Raw genomic sequence first — 18,873 nt, 5'->3', positions numbered from 1 at the left:
TTGTGTGGTACCAAACTAATGACAGATTTATCAAAATTCTCGAATGACAAGACGGTGATATAATTAAAGTAAATTACAGCTAGGGATAGTAGTATCAAACGTTTCAAAAGAGAAGGAACATTTTTTGAATACTAAAAAAACAAAAAATCTTCGTTTCAAACCTACCTTAACTGTGTCATATTTCCGAGTTCTGGTGGTACTACATGAATGTTGTTATTAGAAAGATCTAAAGTGGCGAGCCTTTTCAAAAGTTTCAGACCTTCAATTGATATCTCTTCAACACCATTCTCTTTTATTAGAAGAATTTCCAGGCCAACCATATCAAATACACAAGATGGAATTTTAGTGAATCTAAAAATAATTTTATTTGTTATTGGTATAAACAAGTCATACTGCTCTCAAAAAACAAAAAAATTAATATTTTCTTTAAGATCAGACTGAAGAGAATAAATTTACATTTATTTCAAGAATTCTGAAATTTTACATGTAGTTTTGAATAAGTCTGCGATGAACAAAACATCGTTCAAATTGCAAAAAAAAATCAATATTCAATTTTTGAAAATTGAGAATCTGTTTAAAAATCTGTTTTTCCGTTAACCAGCTGTCGCACCCCTAGAAACGACAACCCTCAGAAGCTGAAACTTGTGCTAGCTAAGGATTAACGAGGTCTTACCTTTTAACGTGTGATTCCTAACATGTTATGCAAATTACTAATATCAAACAAATTCTTGAATTCATCAGTGATTCCATGGATCGATCTGAATGATAGATTCACATATTATTTTATTTATGATACATCGGAATTTTTTCTGATGAATTCAAGAACTCATCTTTTGCTAGTAATAATGTTCTACACTATTCATTAAATTTGCAATCATAACTTCGTTTTTCTGTAATATATACATGTTTGTCCTTCTCATGTGTTTGAAAAATTAAAAAAGCTTTGGAAATATAACAAATGCACAGCAAAACAGTTCAACATACTAACATACAGATGCAACTTACTATGTTATACATATCTTTCGAATCTTTGAATAGGAGAAAATATTAGTTTTGCTGTATTTGTAATATGTAATCTCAAACCCATTAGTTCATTTACACATATTAATTATTTGCATTTTTGAATGTTCAAAAAATTGCGAAAGTTCTACAAACTGACAAAAGTTTGCACTCGCCATCTACCGACCTAAAAACTGAATAGACAACATTCAATGGTGAAATAAGGAAGAAGCCATTGACTTCTTCAATGTGTTGCCCAAACATGTATCATTCAAGATTTTCAACAAAGTTTTCTACGACCCTTTGAAAAGTGTCATTTTTATTTTTCAAACAAAATTTGAAGACGACAATTTCAACATAATCTACCAATTATTATCTAATGCATTCGCTGAACTTGTAACACGCCCTCCATAAAAACTGAGTTTGCCAAAAATCAGTTATTGTCAAGGGAAAAAAATGTTCACTTGTGTAGAAATTAGAAAGTAGAACAGAAATGAATGAACCTTCACAATGAATATACTTTTTTTTTCAATGAAAAAAAAAGTAAACATTTACGCATCACTAGAGGTGCAGAAGTGTCAAGTTTTTTTGACAATTGTACAAAAAATATTATAGGCATGGCTTTCCTTAAAAAAAAAGACATTTTACTTTAAAACAAAAAAAAGAGTTATTCATATTACTTTTTGTTTTGTTTTATCAGACTGAATTCGTATAGGAATTAAGAATATTTTCACAATGGAATATATGAAAGCGTAAAACCTCAAATCCCCTTCCCAGGGGACCCGAAACCTTCAACAACAATAATATTCCCTTGATTCGTTTGAGAAAAAATTCAATAGACATTTTGAAACACGGTTTTCATAGTTTCGCCATAAAAATGATTCATTTAAGCCCTACCCTTGACTAGAGTATTTATCTAGTTGAAGTTGGGATGATTCTGCAATGTTACATAATGGTTACATGGCTGACGGACTGCGAATACCCATGACGCTCCCCAAGGCGTCGCCAGCTTATGACTAAGGGGGGGGGGGCAATGGAGCAATATTATGGAGGATAAAAATTGAACGCCTGGTACAGGCGAAAGCATGAAGCGTTACATTTTGGAAGTCTTTGCCTCGATGACGATTGTAATAGGAAGGGTTCCGATATCAATGTTTAAAACTTCACAAGCCCTCGACAGCACAATAACTAACTATATCAAACTTTCAAACACAGTAATAATTATTTATTTTAACAAAAATAATAATCGATTAAAACATAACCTGCGGGGTTTTTCTGCAAAACTTTGAACCACTTTATCATTAAAATTATTTAGGTTTTTATTTATTATAGCTCTGTGTACACTCATTATGGCCAGACCATTAAGGTGATCTTCTGCCATGGTGCTTCTTAGCCATGTCTTCTAATGATGCTAAAGGATCGCTCTACTGTACATGTGCATGGTAAAGCGTTCAAAATTTTCAATGCTTTCTCCGTTTCGGGAAAGAAGGAATTTGTTTCTTTTAGGACATCAACAACTGTAAGATCTGTTTAGATTAATCCTATCGTGCCACAATTGCTGCCAAAGTTCGATTTCATTCTTTATGTTCGGTAAACTGGGCAATAGATTCACAAGTTTGTTTCAGATCTTCAGTTGCCATCTTTTGCATCTGCGCCGGGTGTAACTCAGATAATACGAATGATGGCGTGTTTTCTTCAGCAAAACGTACTTCAAGGGTGGTGATAATTTAATCCAAGTATGGTATTACTAAAGACCTCTTCCAGTATTCTGAAGGGCTTTCTGCTGGATGATTGCTTCTATGACGTTGTTTCCCCGTAAAACGCGGCATTGATGTAATGGATGTAATGTACTCCTCCAGTCCGACTTTCTCCGCAACAGCAGTAGCTTCCTTTTTAATTTCGTCTGTCACGGATTCTCACGGTGGTTTTTAAGTGAAAGTAAAATCGTGTTCCGACGCTTTGACCGCGGCTAATACAGGCAAGTCGGTAGTCTTATAATGGCTTTCCAATTCGCTTGTTTAGCTTGTTTCGTTCATCGCTTCCAATTAAAAAGTGATTCGCTCACAGCGGCTCAAGTCTTTATATACCCAAACGAATATCATACTAGAATGTACGGTAACATCTGACCCGGTCTAGAAACTGCTACCAAATTCCAGAGAGTTCATTGAACAAGCGCCATCTAGCGTCGAGTAGCAATACTAGGTTTACAAGGATTGTAGTCGATTTATTCAACTGTAGGCTGTAGGTGTTTTTTTATCAACACTTACACTTATAGATGGCATTGTCCACAAAACCAATTCAAATTGTATGTTCGTAACAATAACTTCTACTTTATATATGCCGGTATGCCGCATACAAATTATACAAAACTAACGTGAATGATGGTGAACGGCTGTCGTAGAAAGAAATGCAATGCACACAACACACACCATACCTACTTCCTACCTACATATTTTTACATTGTTTAATGGCAAATCTGATATAATCATGATGATAATGGTGGCGACTTTAAAAACAGATTTCAAAATCTTAATGTTATTCTGAATATTTCAATACTTTCTACAATATACATTAAACCTTGTGAATTTATTTACGTTTTGTCATGCAATGTGGAATTCATTAATAGATAAGAAAGTCAATTGCTCGCACTTTGGTCGCTTTGCGGCTAGCTACATTTGATCTCTAGGGGGGGAGGAACTGCCCCCCGTTGGCGACGCCCTTGACGTTCCCTAGATGGATCAGGGAGTTATTAATATTCCTGACCAGAACAAGACGCTAATGACCAACCAGTCGATGCCATTGACACCAAAAAAAAATGGATTCAAATGAACAATATTAACAAAATCGGTTCAATTCATAGTAATCTCTATACATACTTGTATGTTCTAGTTTTTGAAAACCCCCCACTTCATAAAAAAATCCTATATACTGTTGTGTTGAATAAGATATAACAGAGTAACTCCATAATCAGCAAAAATGAGTGAATTGACTGTCATACTGAATAAATTCAGTATATTTGAGAAGCTTATTTTGTTTTCAGTATTTGTAAAATGTGTCACATATAACTACATATATGATACCTTAGAGTAGACACAATGTTTCTATAAATTAGTGAACTGAATAAGTTGATAAAAATTCAGTATGAAAATTATCAATACCTCGTTTTTATCTAGTTAGTGGTTCTCAACTTAGCACCAAGTTTCACTGTGTTATAGACAAAACTTATGAAATGTATTAATTCAGGGCGTCGCACACTATTCGAAACATATAGTGAAACAGAATGTTTCGACCTGTATGTCGTCAGCCTCATTTAGTAAATCATATGAATCTCGCTCACTTGTTATTATTCAGTACCAATTCTCTCAGGAACACCATTTTTGAAAAATTTTCTGGTAAAGAGTTCAACTGATTCTTACTCAAATCGAGGAATTTCAGCATTGTTAAATCCGAAAGAAAGTCCGGTAGCTCACATAGACGATTCGAGGACAAGTTCAACTCTGTCAAACGATCTGAAAGTAATAACAGTCTGAAAAAAATAAAATAAGTCAAAAATTATTACAGAGTGGATACGTATACACTTTCTACATTTAGTGTAGTATGACATACCCAGAAGGAACATTGTGGAACTTATTTTTACATAAATCTACAGACGTTACATTCGCCTCCTTAGCTTCAAGAAAACATTCTTCAGGAATCTCAGATATATCTTTCATTGCCAAATTCAAAACATTGCCATTCCTCATGGTATACCTACGAAATAGTGCAACTAAAAGTCATCAACATTTTTGAATGTGAAGTATTAATTTCCTTACCTATCGGGAAATATTTTGCAATCGTAGGAAACATCTGAAGGGATATTCATAGCTTGCAGATCCTCTTCACTTATTTTTTCCCTCAAATACTTCATAATTCTATTAGTTCCTGTTTGAATTATATCGGGTCTGATTTGTTTTAGTTTATTTCCGTCTACCTTCAACGTTTGCAAATGTGGCATCAACCCCATGGTATTCGGCAACCTTTATAGTAAATTCTTGGTAAATTCAAAGTGTATATTTATTAAATTTTGATAAACAAACAAATGGCTGCTAATATCTCTCCTCTCAAAACTTGTTGTTTGCAACATTTTGTAAGTATTAAAATGTTTATGTATAGTGGAGCGCCTGGGGGTTTTCACCTCGGATTAGAGTTATAGTGCAATTTAAATTGCAATGTTTACCCAAAAATTTTTTGTGCACTCCATTTTTTCATTGTTTAAACAGATGATTATAAAAAATTAATGTTTGACCATATATTTTCACTTTAGACAGTAATTTTTTTTATTTATATGTTAAATCTTACCTGAGTAGACATATAGGAACATTTTTCAAAGATACCTGTGTATAAAAATAACAGTAGGAATCTCGAACAGGTAGAAAAACGTGGAGGGGAGAGCGGAGCGACAGCTGCTATGTACAATAGAATTTCTCGGCTAGTTTAGTTGCAAGTAACATGTGTTCTATGAATATTGTGCTTCTATAACAGTGAAAATTTAGTTTTTTAGTGAAAAATTCTTGTACATTTTTGTACTGGAAGATGTATTGAAGACGACGTTTTTATATTGAACTATTATAAATTATTTTGTATTGCTTAATTTGGAAAGTGATTAGATTGAAAACTACAGTTCATTATTGAATTAATTTAATAATAAATAAATCGAAAATTAAAGATCAGTTTCAATAAAAAAATATATATGATAATAATAAATCAAATGCAATTAATTATTTATCAATTGTTTTTTATTAGATTTCGAACAATGGATAAACCAACGGCTAGCAGCATGGCTGATGAAAATAACTGCATAATATGTATACACCTGGGTTCATCTTCCGAAACAAATTCAAATTTAGGTGAAATGATAAAAATTAGTAGAGGAGTAACCTCTTTACAAGCTGCTTCAACTGAACGACAAGATGGATTGTTACCTCACCTACAAACTGAATTTGTTTATGCTCATTCAAGTTGTCGACAAAAATATATTAATAAAAAGTATATTGGAATGTCTAAAAATAAGGTCCGTGAAAATCTCTCATTATCGCCTCCGAAAAAAAAACTTCGAAGTAGCACGAATTTCAATAACTTCAATTGGGAAAAAAACTGTTTTCTTTGCGGACAAGAAGCTGATAAAACAAAAGAAGCAAAATTAAATAAAGCTCGGCGTAGGCAGATTTCATACATCAACACTCCAACTTTAAATGAATCCATCACGAATTTTATAGCCGTCCAGAAAACTGATTATTATTGAGATATCCACAAAGGGGATTTCTGGTATAACCGACTTACAGACCCTTGCAGCAAAATATCATTCGGATTGTTATAATTTGCTGAAAAATTCAATTCACCTCAATAATGTTGAAAAGAAACTTAATCCGAGAATGTCGATGGTAGATGCAGCAATGGAGCAAATATACAAGTACATAGAAGAGAATGATGATTGCCAATTTACCATGCAAGAGTTGAAAAACGTCATCACTACAGAGCATATCCCGGATGGAAAAACTATTAAAAAACGACTAATATAGAACACTTTCACGATGATATTATCATTTCAACTAAATTTGGGTCCAATACCATTATATGTTTTAAAAAAATTAACCATGATGTATTAACAGAAAATTGGTACAATCAAAAATATAATAGTAAAGAAGAAGAAGAAGAATTTCATATTCTGAAAGCGGCGAGCGAAATTATTCGGAGAGATATAAGAGCCCAAGTGTACGATAATGAAAATTATACGCCAAGTGACAAAATGCTTCAAGATGTTGGTGAATCAATTCCAAAATCTTTAAATTTTTTACTATCTGAAATAATATTAAGAGATGAGAAAAATAATGCAGAAACAATTCCGAGATATGAGAAGAAATGTAAATTGCGCATGCAATCATATCAGTTGTACGACCAAGATCTTTTTTATCGCCACTTCATATTACTTTGGCTGTGATGTTTCATAGGAAATTTGGCTCTAAAAAAGTAATAAATATATGTCATTCTTTAGGCTTCTGTGCTTCGTACAAAGAGGCTACGTTATACGAAATACGAGTGTTCTTTTGTCATCACTGCCTCCAACAACTGATGCAGCGTTTGAGCACCTTAAAAGAGTGTACCTACCTACAAATTCAGATATGGCTAGGAAATGACGTAGTTATTGAAAATTGGGGATGAAAGTTTTCCAATAACATGTACATCCCAATAACAATGAATCAATTACCTGCTCCGGATAATTTATTGCAAATGTTATTTTGTAATTGCAAAAAGGGATGTGAAGCTGCGTGTGGATGCAGAAAAAGTGGTTTATACTGCAGTGTAGCATGTTTACAGTGCAGCGGAAATAGTTGTTCCAATACTTCACCTTCACCTTCTATTATACAGATAGATGAAGTAGAAGAAAATATTTGATGTAGACAACAATGTAATATATTTAAATAAACAGATTTTGTACTAATATTTTTTTTTTCATTAGTCGTAATTAATTACCTTATTTTTTTAAATGTACACAATAGAGTACGTTTCATTCATAATTAAACTGGCCGAGAAATTCCATTGTACATAGCAGCTGTCGCACCGCTCTCCCCTCCACGTTTTTCTACATGTTCGAGATCCCTACTGCTATTTTTATACACAGGTATCGTTGAAAAATGTTCCTATATGTCTACTCAGGTGAGATTTAACATATAAATAAAAAAAATACTGTTTAAAGTGAAAATATATGTTCAAACATTAATTTTTTATAATAATTTGTTTAAACAATGAAAAAATGGAGTGCACAAAAAAATTTTGGGTAAACATTGCAATTTAAAGTTTAAAAAACAATATCCCACATCGATCATATTAATTCATTCACTATAACTCTAATCCGAGGTTTTATGGTTTTGAATGTTCCAGGCACTCCACTAGTAGTAGCATATTTATATGTCAAAAATATTGCTTCAAATGAACAGGTCAAAACAGATGTTCGAAGAGGAGAAAATGATTTTTCTTTCACTTAGATAATGCACTTAGATAGTAGATGAGCAAAGAGACTTCTGGCTCACCGGGAGTGGGGGTAACCTATCAGCGTCATCGAAATCGACGCAGGATGGAACGAGTATCGTAGCGATTTGAGCGTGGAACTCCGCCCCTCGGCCCCCGAGGGTACTTCACCTAACCTATCGGCCCCCTTGGTACTCCACCTAACCTATCAGCTCCCTCGGCCCCCTTCAGTCACGTGATTTTAAATAAAAAAGTTTATAGTTATGGGACTCGAACCTGGGTCGTCCGCGCCGTAGACATTGTCCTTAGCCTCTACACCATCGTAAGATATTGAAGTTAACTGCGAATGTTGGGTATTTATAGCGTTAGTTTTGTCGGGACCGAAATTGACTCATTCATTATACTTGACAGCATTTTTATTTTTGATTTCCGTAGAATGTAATCGTCATTATCATATTGAAGATAGGAAAATATACTTAGATTTGGGAAATAATTAATATTTCATGTAAAGATGTATATGTGTGTGTAAGAGCAAGAGGCGCGTGTGACGTAATCGATGCACAAATTCACGTGGCTTTGCGTATATTGAGAGATTCATTTGAATAATTTATCGTACAGAATTGTTTCATGTCCTGTTATCAGTAACCGCACAAAAATAGGCGCTCGATTCATCGATACAAAAGTATATGGAAACACCAAAGTTATAGAACACACAGAGTCATCTATGAGTCACTAGCTGAACTATCTATTGGTTGAAGAAGGACACTGTAAACACTGGACTCATAAGACGGCATCTGTCAAATGTGAATACATGCCAGCATGGCAGGTTCGGCGTTGCCAGTTGTACAATGAATCATTGTTTATGGGGCAATGTGGCGTTGCCGGTTTAGGAATTAATCGTGAACTACTCGACGAAAATTGGAAGCGCGAAAATGATATATTAATAATAATGAATCAGATTTAAGAAAAAACATTACAGATTATTGAGGCTGTATCGTTTCAAAGTGTGATCCCTCAATGTTACAAGGTATCTCAAAATACATCATTGAAAACAAACATGGCGTCGAAGTGTACAGGGTGCGTCGAAATACATCATTTAAGAAAAAACATAACAGTTCCACGAGGCTGTAAGTTTTCAACGTGAGATCCCTCAATGTGTACAAAGTATCTCAAAATACATCATTGAAAAACAAATATGACGTCGAGGTGTACAGGGTGCGTCAAAATATATCATTTAAGGAAAAAAAAACATGTCGGTTTAAAATATGATATTAATGTGTATACAGGGCGTTTCAAAATACATCATTTGAGAAAAAAAACATGTTGATTCAACAGAAATCTAGCGTCCCAACATGTCGGAAGTCTCGTATCTTTGTTAATCAAGTTAGCATCATCTCCAAGACATATTGGTGTCCATTTGAACCTCAAAAAACTTATTGAAGCAGAAGGTGGAACCCCAAAAAATAGGAGATATAGTACACCAAGTCAGTGAAGAGCGGCATTTTTCTGCAGAAAAATGTTTGAATTTCTTCAGATTTTCCAAATATCTATGCTTCTATCTACTAAAGTTAAGTATGTGTCGGTAGTGTGTAACGAAGGTTTCCATTAAATTCACTGGTTGCGCCTTCTGGAGGATGTTTGTTGCGATACACCATAGATGACAATATTTATTGTTTATCATTTCGAATCCGTTGAATAGAAGGGGTCTGGAAATAGAAAAAAAAAACAACGTTTTAACGCTTTGTAGACGTGTTTGATGCTCTATGACCAACACCCGTTATCCATATTTTCATTATTATCCCGATTGTATGACCACCAAACATTCAATATTATCGGGATTGAAGGGAGCTGATAGGTTAGGTGGAGTACCAAGGGGTCCGATAGGTTAGGTGGAGTACCAAGGGGGCCGCTGGATGGAACGATTATCGTAGCGATTTAAGCGTGGAACTCCGCTCCTCGGCCCCCTTGGTACTCCACCTAACCTATCGGACCCCTTGGTACTCCACCTAACCTATCAGCTCCCTTCAATCCCGATAATATTGAATGTTTGGTAGTCATACAATCGGGATAATAATGAAAATATGGATAACGGGTGTTGGTCATAGAGCATCAAACACGTCTACAAAGCGTTAAAACGTTGTTTTTTTTTTCTATTTCCAGACCCCTTCTATTCAACGGATTCGAAATGATAAACAATAAATATTGTCATCTATGGTGTATCGCAACAAACATCCTCCAGAAGGCGCAACCAGTGAATTTAATGGAAACCTTCGTTACACACTACCGACACATACTTAACTTTAGTAGATAGAAGCATAGATATTTGGAAAATCTGAAGAAATTCAAACATTTTTCTGCAGAAAAATGCCGCTCTTCACTGACTTGGTGTACTATATCTCCTATTTTTTGGGGTTCCACCTTCTGCTTCAATAAGTTTTTTGAGGTTCAAATGGACACCAATATGTCTTGGAGATGATGCTAACTTGATTAACAAAGATACGAGACTTCCGACATGTTGGGACGCTAGATTTCTGTTGAATCAACATGTTTTTTTTCTCAAATGATGTATTTTGAAACGCCCTGTATACACATTAATATCATATTTTAAACCGACATGTTTTTTTTTCCTTAAATGATATATTTTGACGCACCCTGTACACCTCGACGTCATATTTGTTTTTCAATGATGTATTTTGAGATACTTTGTACACATTGAGGGATCTCACGTTGAAAACTTACAGCCTCGTGGAACTGTTATGTTTTTTCTTAAATGATGTATTTTGACGCACCCTGTACACTTCGACGTCATGTTTGTTTTCAATGATGTATTTTGAGATACCTTGTAATATTGAGGGATCACACTTTGAAACGATGCAACCTCATTAATCTGTAATGTTTTTTCTTAAATCTGATTCATTATTATTAATATTTCACTTTCGCGCTTCCAATTTTCATCGAGTCGTTCACGATTAATTCACTCTGTACTCGTTTCCCTTCCATTTGATGTGCTGCACGTTGAGGTTCCACTATCATCAACAAAGATTTGGCTTAGTGCCTTTCTGACATTTTGAACTGAAACTCACTTTCCAAATGTAATGACACGAAGTGATAATTTGATGAATCAGCCGCATTGTATTCCGAAAGCTTACGAACCGTTTCGTGATCAATGAACACCGAATGAATTTCGTAATACCTGTTGAAGATCTTGACCTACCTCACTATTTATAAACATTCATATGCTGAAGTTGTAACTTTGCTCCGGTCACCGTACTACGACAAAATGCTTGATGTGCATTTTGAAGATAGTTGGAATAATGAATGGAATTGTGAATACTGAGTGTTTTTGTTTCAGAATATCGAAGCAATTCATGTATTTCGATTCATGGCTTTGAATTATTTCATAACGATTTTTCATATTTGTCTGTATCGTTACTTTGTTATATTCATATGTCTGAGAATTCATTTCACTCCCTGTTATAATGGACTCGTGATCACACCAAACGACATTGTCATAAAAATGAAACTCAGGTTATCTACACATAATGAACTCGTCCGGTATCTAAATCAAAGGATGCTATTTTGAATGGGAATTTTGAAAAAGCTGTAACAGGAAATGAATTTCTAAACATCGAAATTGAAAATGAATGTCTAATAACAATCATTTATAATAATTTCCTGAATAAGATTCAAGATATTAAATACAACATTGACACGAAGTTAATCGATATTCATCCATCATTTGAGATAATGTATTCCAGTATTATGGTATGGTAATTTAAAATAGTATTCCTACTGAAAAGCTCCGTTATCCACGATTTTCCGTATATATTCGCTTTCCGTATTTCCGCTTTAAAATCTGTTTATCGCTATAGTACAATAAAAATATGCTGTTTGGAACGTCTGGAATGGTGTAACTGACGGTTCCACGATTTGGAGTATCTCGATTTTTGTTGAATTCAATATAGAAATTTTCCAACATGTGTGGGCTATTATTTCTGCAAACTGAAACTCACTTTTCAAATGTAACTGAAAAAATGAATCGCAAACGTGTTATGATTTCGATATATTTTGAGGTAATAATATTTAATATCGAACGAATAGTCATAAAGAAAACTATTTGCATTGTATTCCGAAAGCTTTGGACACCGAATAAATTTCTTAATACCTGTTGATGATCTTGACCTTCCCTAATATTTATAAACATTCATATTATGCTGAAGTTGTAACTTTGCCCCGGTCACCGTACTACGACAAAATGCTTGATGTGCATTCATGCAACTGTATTTGAAGATAGTTTTATATTCCTATATATATTATAATCGAATCAATTTTGATGACTATGAACTTGGAATAACGAAAGATGGAATTGTGAATACTGTGTGTTTTTGTTTCAGAATATCGAAGTTGAGGTTAAAATATCTTTCAATTCATGTATTCACTTGAATGGATTTGAATTATTTTATGACGATTTTTCATATTTGTCTGTATCGTTACTTTGTTATGTTTATATGTACAAGAACTCAGAACTCCGAACAATTGAAACTCAGGTTATCTACACATAATAGACTCGTCCGGTGGTATCTATATCAAAGGATGCTATTTTGAATGGGAATTTCGAAAAAACTACAATACGAAATGAATTTCCAAATATCACACTTGAAATTTAATGACAAATGTCAATCATCTATAATAATGTCCTGAATAAAATTCAAGATATAAAATGCCACTTTTTGTTATATCGACCCAACGAATCAGAATTTAAAATGACAGACAAAATTTTTTCCTTTATTTCTAAAATGTCCTGTTTTTGTCAACTTAGTATCTTTCAATATGATGTTTCTTCATCTCTATAAAATCTGGTATATAATTTTTTGTTATTGCATATTTTTGACAACTTTCCCTGTATAAGATAAGTTTTCATTTTCAAAAAAAGATGTGTGTGATATGTATTTTATTTATTTTGGTAGTATATTATAAAGCCATTTATATAAAATATCAACGTTATTGAGACTGCAGCTGAACAAATTTCCTTTGAAATGACCCATACAGAACGGCGTGTTTTTCTTGAATTTTGGAACACACCACGATGAATCTTCAAAGTCTTCCAAATTCACTACGGTTTTATATATATTGAATAGGTGCAGTTTGTCCAACAAATCACTGAATATCGACAAATTCTAGCCTCATAATGTGCAACTTTAGACTGAAAAAAATGGAAACTGCTGATATTTGAATCTCGTTCTGGAAAGGTTGCTATGACGGTTTTGAATATTGTTGTTGAGATGACTCTGACTGATACTGCACACGTTGATGTATTATTCTGAAATAAATTCGATTTTTCAATAAAAAATACACTGAAATAAATTCGATTTTTCAATAAAAACATACACCAAAAAAAATGTTTTGGCAACAGAGAGGGTAACGTCTTTTATGAAGTAATTGCTACACTTATAATGAAAATAAAAAATCAAGTGTCATTCAAAATAAAGAATTTAAAACACATATTCTGCACGTACTAAGTGAAGGAAATATATTGTATGAAAACACTACTTTATGCGGATCATATCTGTGAGTGAGAATTTTTGACCCGAATGAAAAATATTGTATACACCCAAAAACTCTTTGCCTATAAAACAAAGAAAAATTTGGAAACAATACTAACCTTTATTTTGTACAATCTCAAATGAAACGACAAGATTCGGTTTCCCAATGTCTATTAACCCTTTGAACACAATAGCGTATTTTCCTGATGAACATTCTTCTAAGTGAGGACGATACGCCTCCGTCACTCGGTGGGGCAGAAATGATACTTTATCTCCCAAAGCTAACAAGACCGCCTCACCAAATTTTCCTTTCACGATTTTGGCAGTGAATATCCTCTGCGGCATCTCCACAGGCAAATCTGCTACTTTGATACTTGGCTTTCTCTTCACGATCGAACTTGCATTCAACTTTTGTAAATCCATCTGTGAAAAATAAAAAATGAAAGCTTTATGTTTTGATTCACAATATATGCGAATACTATCTCAAACAAACCACGACATGTAAAACATTTGACTGAAATCATCCAACATATATATCGAGAAAAATTTTGGAAATCAAAGGATTCAACAATTCTCACCAATTTTCAATTAAATTACATTTGAATAAATTCATCTGAGGAAAAAGTCAAACCTAAAACACTTACTTTCAAATAGAATCGGTGCACTTATCACTGGTATCACTTTCAACGGATGCAACTAACTCATTTCGCCATGCATGACGTATTTATAGTAAAATGAGTGATGACATATTTTAAAATGAAACAAAGAGCCTTTGTTTCGTCGCTTTGAGAACTGCGTATCTCCGGATGTAGATTCGACATTGACAGTGATCAATGTCACTTTGGGTTTGAATATAAAAATTAGTGATGACATATTCTGAAATGAAACAAAAGAAAATCAAAGAGTCTTTGTTATATGCACATTCAGCGTTGACATTGATCCATGTCACCTTGGATTTGAATAGCGCAACAAACACATGAATTCTGCTTTTTTTCCCTATTTTATTTTAAGTACTACATGTGATGATGCGACTATTATTAGTGAAGATACAACTTTGTGCCCTCTTGGCATCGTCTCGGTTTTTTTTTCTGTTGATGAATTCTGCATTCGTTTTCCTTTCATTTGATTTGCTGCACGTTGAGATTCAGTTATTATTAATGAAGATGTGGGTTAGTGCCCTTCTGACATGTTGCACCATATTTGTTTTTTCGTTGTTGATGAATTCTGCAATTTTTCTTCTTTCATTTGACATGATGTACGTGGCGATCCGAAGTTTTTTCAATGATTCTCTTTGCAATTCTTCCTATGCTGTTTCACATTAGGCGCTCGATATTATATTTTTCATTGTCTACACAGTTAATCATTTGAAATGAGTACCCACATCGACCTGTTGCGACTAGTATAGCGAAAATAGGTTATGAGGTCCTTTTGGCTTCGTAAAATGATTAACTATGTTTTTTGACATCTAAACGAATCCATTGATGTCAAAATCATCGGAATCGGACGACCGGAAGTGAAAACCGGAAGTGACCTGTTTTTGACGGATTCGAAACCTTCTCACCCTAAGGAATCCAAAAATACCATATGTTTCAGTATACGATGATTATTTCATTTTTTTGTCAACAAATTATGTGTTTTGAATGAAACTTTTGCAATTACATTACACTCGTAGTTGTTCATAACCCAACAACTTTTAATTTCAAATATGTTCAATGATTTTCTTTAAATGTACAATTCTTTCTATGGTGTTTCACATTGGGCACTGTATATCATACTTTTCATAATCTACAAATGAAATCATTTGAAATGAGTACCCACATCGGTCTGTTGCTGCTAGTATAATGAAAATAGGTTATAAGGCCCTTTTGGCTTCGACAAATGATTAATTATGTTTCATGACATCTAAACGAATCCATTGATGTTGAAGTCATCGAAATCGGAGGACCGGAAGTGAAAACCGGAAGTGGTCGTTTTTTGACGGATTCGAAATCTTCTCACCCTAAGGAATCCAAATATATCATATGTTTCAGTATCCAATGATTTTTTCATTTTCTTTGTCAATAAATTCTGCGTTTTGAATCAAGCTTCTGCAATTGGAATAAACTTATAGTTGTTCATAACCCAACATTTTTTAATTACAAGTTTGTTGAATTTGCAATTCTTCCTCAATTTCTTATCCTTTCATTTGACGTGCCGTGTGCGACGATCCGATCATTATTAGTGAATATACAACTCAGTGCCCTTCTGACAGTTGCGCTATTATTTTTTGTAATAACTCATTTATTTCCACAAATCCTCACACACGCCACCACCTCCCACGCTGACTACGTCACTTTCAAGCTTTTAATGTTTTATCACTATTATTATTATGATTCGACCCTCATTCTCCAGTTCAATTTCATCTAGCACAATCAATCGAGCAATATTTGATGTCTCCATTCTGATTGGCTGACCTACACTACTCTGTAACAGAAGTTAGGTTGGGTGTTCCACAAGGTTCCGTTCAAGAGTCTGAAAATTCGCAAAATGAATCTTCATATGACAAAGCATGGACTTTAGTCATTTCCTAATGATGCTAACTTGGTTAGCGAAACGCGTTAAATGATAAATGACTGTCATATTGAAACACGAAAAACCGTTACGACAATAACGATGAAACGATAACGAATGAACGCACGGAAAACGGTCGAAAACGCACGAAAAACGATCGAAAACGCACGAAAAACGATCGAAAACGCACGAAAAACGATCGTAAACGCACGAAAAACGATCGTGAACGCACGAAAAACGATCGAAAACGCACGGAAAACCACGTATTTTGAAATGTCATTGTCGAATACTTCGCTCCCCCATTCGCGCCCTCACGTTGAGTCCACTAAGCTTAACCTCTCGACACTTTTGGATCTCCTCTTTCTCCTGATGATGCTAACTTGGTTAACAAAGATACGAGACTTCCGACATGTTGGAACGCTAGACTTCTGTTGAATCGACATGTTTTTTTTTTAAATGATGTATTTTGAAACGCCCTGTATACACATTAATATCATATTTCAAATCGACATGTTTTTTTCCTTAAATGATATATTTTGACGCACCCTGTACACTTCGACGTCATATTTGTTTTTCAATGATGTATTTTGAGATACCTTGTACACATTGAGGGATCGCACGTTGAAAACTTACAGCCTCGTGGAACTGTTATGTTTTTTCTTAAATGATGTATTTTGACGCACCCTGTACACTTCGACGCCATGTTTGTTTTCAATGATGTATTTTGAGATACCTTTGAGATCACGATACAGCCTCATTAATCTGTAATGTTTTTTCTGAAATCTGATTCATTATTATAAAATATATCACTTTCGCGCTTCCAATTTCCGTCGAGTAGTTCACGATTAATTCCAAAACCCAGAGATACGAGACGTTGTACCCTTTTGTCATGTTGGAATTCTAGACTTCTGTTGAACCGACATGTTTTTTCTTGGTTATATTTTGACGCACCCTGTAAACTTCGACGTCATGTTTGTTTTCAACGATGTATTTTGAGACACCCCGTATACACATTAATATCATATTTCAAATCGACATGTTTTTTTCCTTAAATGATATATTTTGACGCACCCTGTACACTTCGACGTCATATTTGTTTTTCAATGATGTGTTTTGAGATACCTTGTACACATTGAAGGATCGCACGTTGAAAACTTACAGCCTCGTGGAACTGTTATGTTTTTTCTTAAATGATGTATTTCGACGCACCCTGTACACTTCGACGCCATGTTTGTTTTCAATGATGTATTTTGAGATACCTTGTAACATTGAGGGATCACACTTTGAAACGATACAGCCTCAATAATCTGTAATGTTTTTTCTTAAATCTGATTCATTATTATTAATATATCATTTTCGCGCTTCCAATTTTCGTCGAGTAGTTCACGATTAATTCCTAAACCGGCAACGCCACATTGCCCCATAAACAATGATTCATTGTACAACTGGCAACGCCGAACCTGCCATGCTGGCATGTATTCACATTTGACAGATGCCGTCTTATGAGTCCAGTGTTTACAGTGTCCTTCTTCAACCAATAGATAGTTCAGCTAGTGACTCATAGATGACTCTGTGTGTTCTATAACTTTGGTGTTTCCATATACTTTTGTATCGATGAATCGAGCGCCTATTTTTGTGCGGTTACTGATAACAGGACATGAAACAATTCTGTACGATAAATTATTCAAATGAATCTCTCAATATACGCAAAGCCACGTAAATTTGTGCATCGATTACGTCACACGCGCCTCTCGCTCTTACACACACATATACATCTTTACATGAAATATTAATTATTTCCCAAATCTAAGTATATTTTCCTATCTTCAATATGATAATGACGATTACATTCTACGGAAATCAAAAATAAAAATGCTGTCAAGTATAATGAATGAGTCAATTTCGGTCCCGACAAAACTAACGCTATAAATACCCAACATTCGCAGTTAACTTCAATATCTTACGATGGTGTAGAGGCTAAGGACAATGTCTACGGCGCGGACGACCCAGGTTCGAATCCCATAACTATAAACTTTTTTTATTTAAAATCACGTGACTGAAGGGGGGCCGAGGGAGCTGATAGGTTAGGTGGAGTACCAAGGGGGCCGATAGGTTAGGTGAAGTACCAAGGGGGCCGAGGGGCGGAGTTCCACGCTCAAATCGCTACGATACTCGTTCCATCCTGCGTCGATTTCGATGACGCTGATAGGTTACCCCCACTCCCGGTGAGCCAGAAGTCTCTTTGCTCATCTACTTCAGATGAAACAAATGATAGGTATTAACAAACTTAGGTAGGTATATAAATTGACATACTTACTCTTTAATATCATTATTTGTTATATCAAATTTCGAAAGGTGGAATAAATTAGTTATTTCAACAGGAATCACTTCTATTTGATTATCTCGGAGTTCTAAAATTTTCAGATGCGTCATGGTTTCGCAAAACTCTATAGGTATCTCCTAAAAGATTGAGAATGAGGTCAACCCAATAAAACGCAAGGTCTTACCTTCAAAAAATTGTTTCCCAAATACAGTTCTTGGAGTTGTTCACACCCTCTGAAGCTAGGAATATATTCAATATCATTATGCTGAGCATACAACCATTGGAGTTTTCTCAACTCTCCCATATCTGGCATGTGCCTAATACTATTATTACTGATGTCGAATTTCAACAAACCTGAAAAAGTATTTCAAATTAACAATTCAAAAAAATGTTGTCATTATTAGCAGTAGTAATGGAATTCTGATGTCACATTCTTAGTACTCTTGTGTAGTA

At 34.4% G+C, this 18,873-nt stretch overlaps 2 protein-coding genes across 2 annotated transcripts in view; both read right to left on the bottom strand.

The window, feature by feature from the left end:
* The window catches only part of f-cup (leucine rich repeat containing flyers-cup), a 32,394-nt gene that overhangs the window by 2,837 nt on the left and 10,684 nt on the right, over nt 1-18,873 (bottom strand). The window contains exons 5-10 of the mRNA XM_074180132.1: nt 18,605-18,774; nt 18,415-18,557; nt 4,812-5,015; nt 4,606-4,749; nt 4,337-4,525; nt 166-351 (exon numbers count right to left, since the gene is read on the bottom strand). Coding sequence (XP_074036233.1) covers nt 166-351; nt 4,337-4,525; nt 4,606-4,749; nt 4,812-5,015; nt 18,415-18,557; nt 18,605-18,774 — 1,036 coding nt within the window. The remainder of the gene's footprint in view (nt 1-165; nt 352-4,336; nt 4,526-4,605; nt 4,750-4,811; nt 5,016-18,414; nt 18,558-18,604; nt 18,775-18,873) is intronic.
* Nucleotides 12,945-18,397, bottom strand: LOC141484774 (uncharacterized). Its single transcript, XM_074180133.1, has 2 exons — nt 13,667-18,397; nt 12,945-13,324 (listed from the first exon to the last, which is right to left on the bottom strand). Exons 1-2 carry the CDS (start codon nt 13,968-13,970, stop codon nt 13,320-13,322), a joined length of 309 nt encoding a protein of 102 aa, XP_074036234.1. The 5' UTR covers nt 13,971-18,397; the 3' UTR covers nt 12,945-13,319.

This window comes from Leptinotarsa decemlineata, unplaced genomic scaffold, assembly GCF_025532065.1.
Source record: "Leptinotarsa decemlineata unplaced genomic scaffold, Ldec_3_MD MMD2_tig00026294_RagTag_RagTag, whole genome shotgun sequence".
Lineage (NCBI taxonomy): Eukaryota > Metazoa > Arthropoda > Insecta > Coleoptera > Chrysomelidae > Leptinotarsa > Leptinotarsa decemlineata.
The sequence above is the reverse complement of the archived record's forward strand: the minus strand, read 5'-3'. Positions and strand labels throughout refer to the sequence as shown.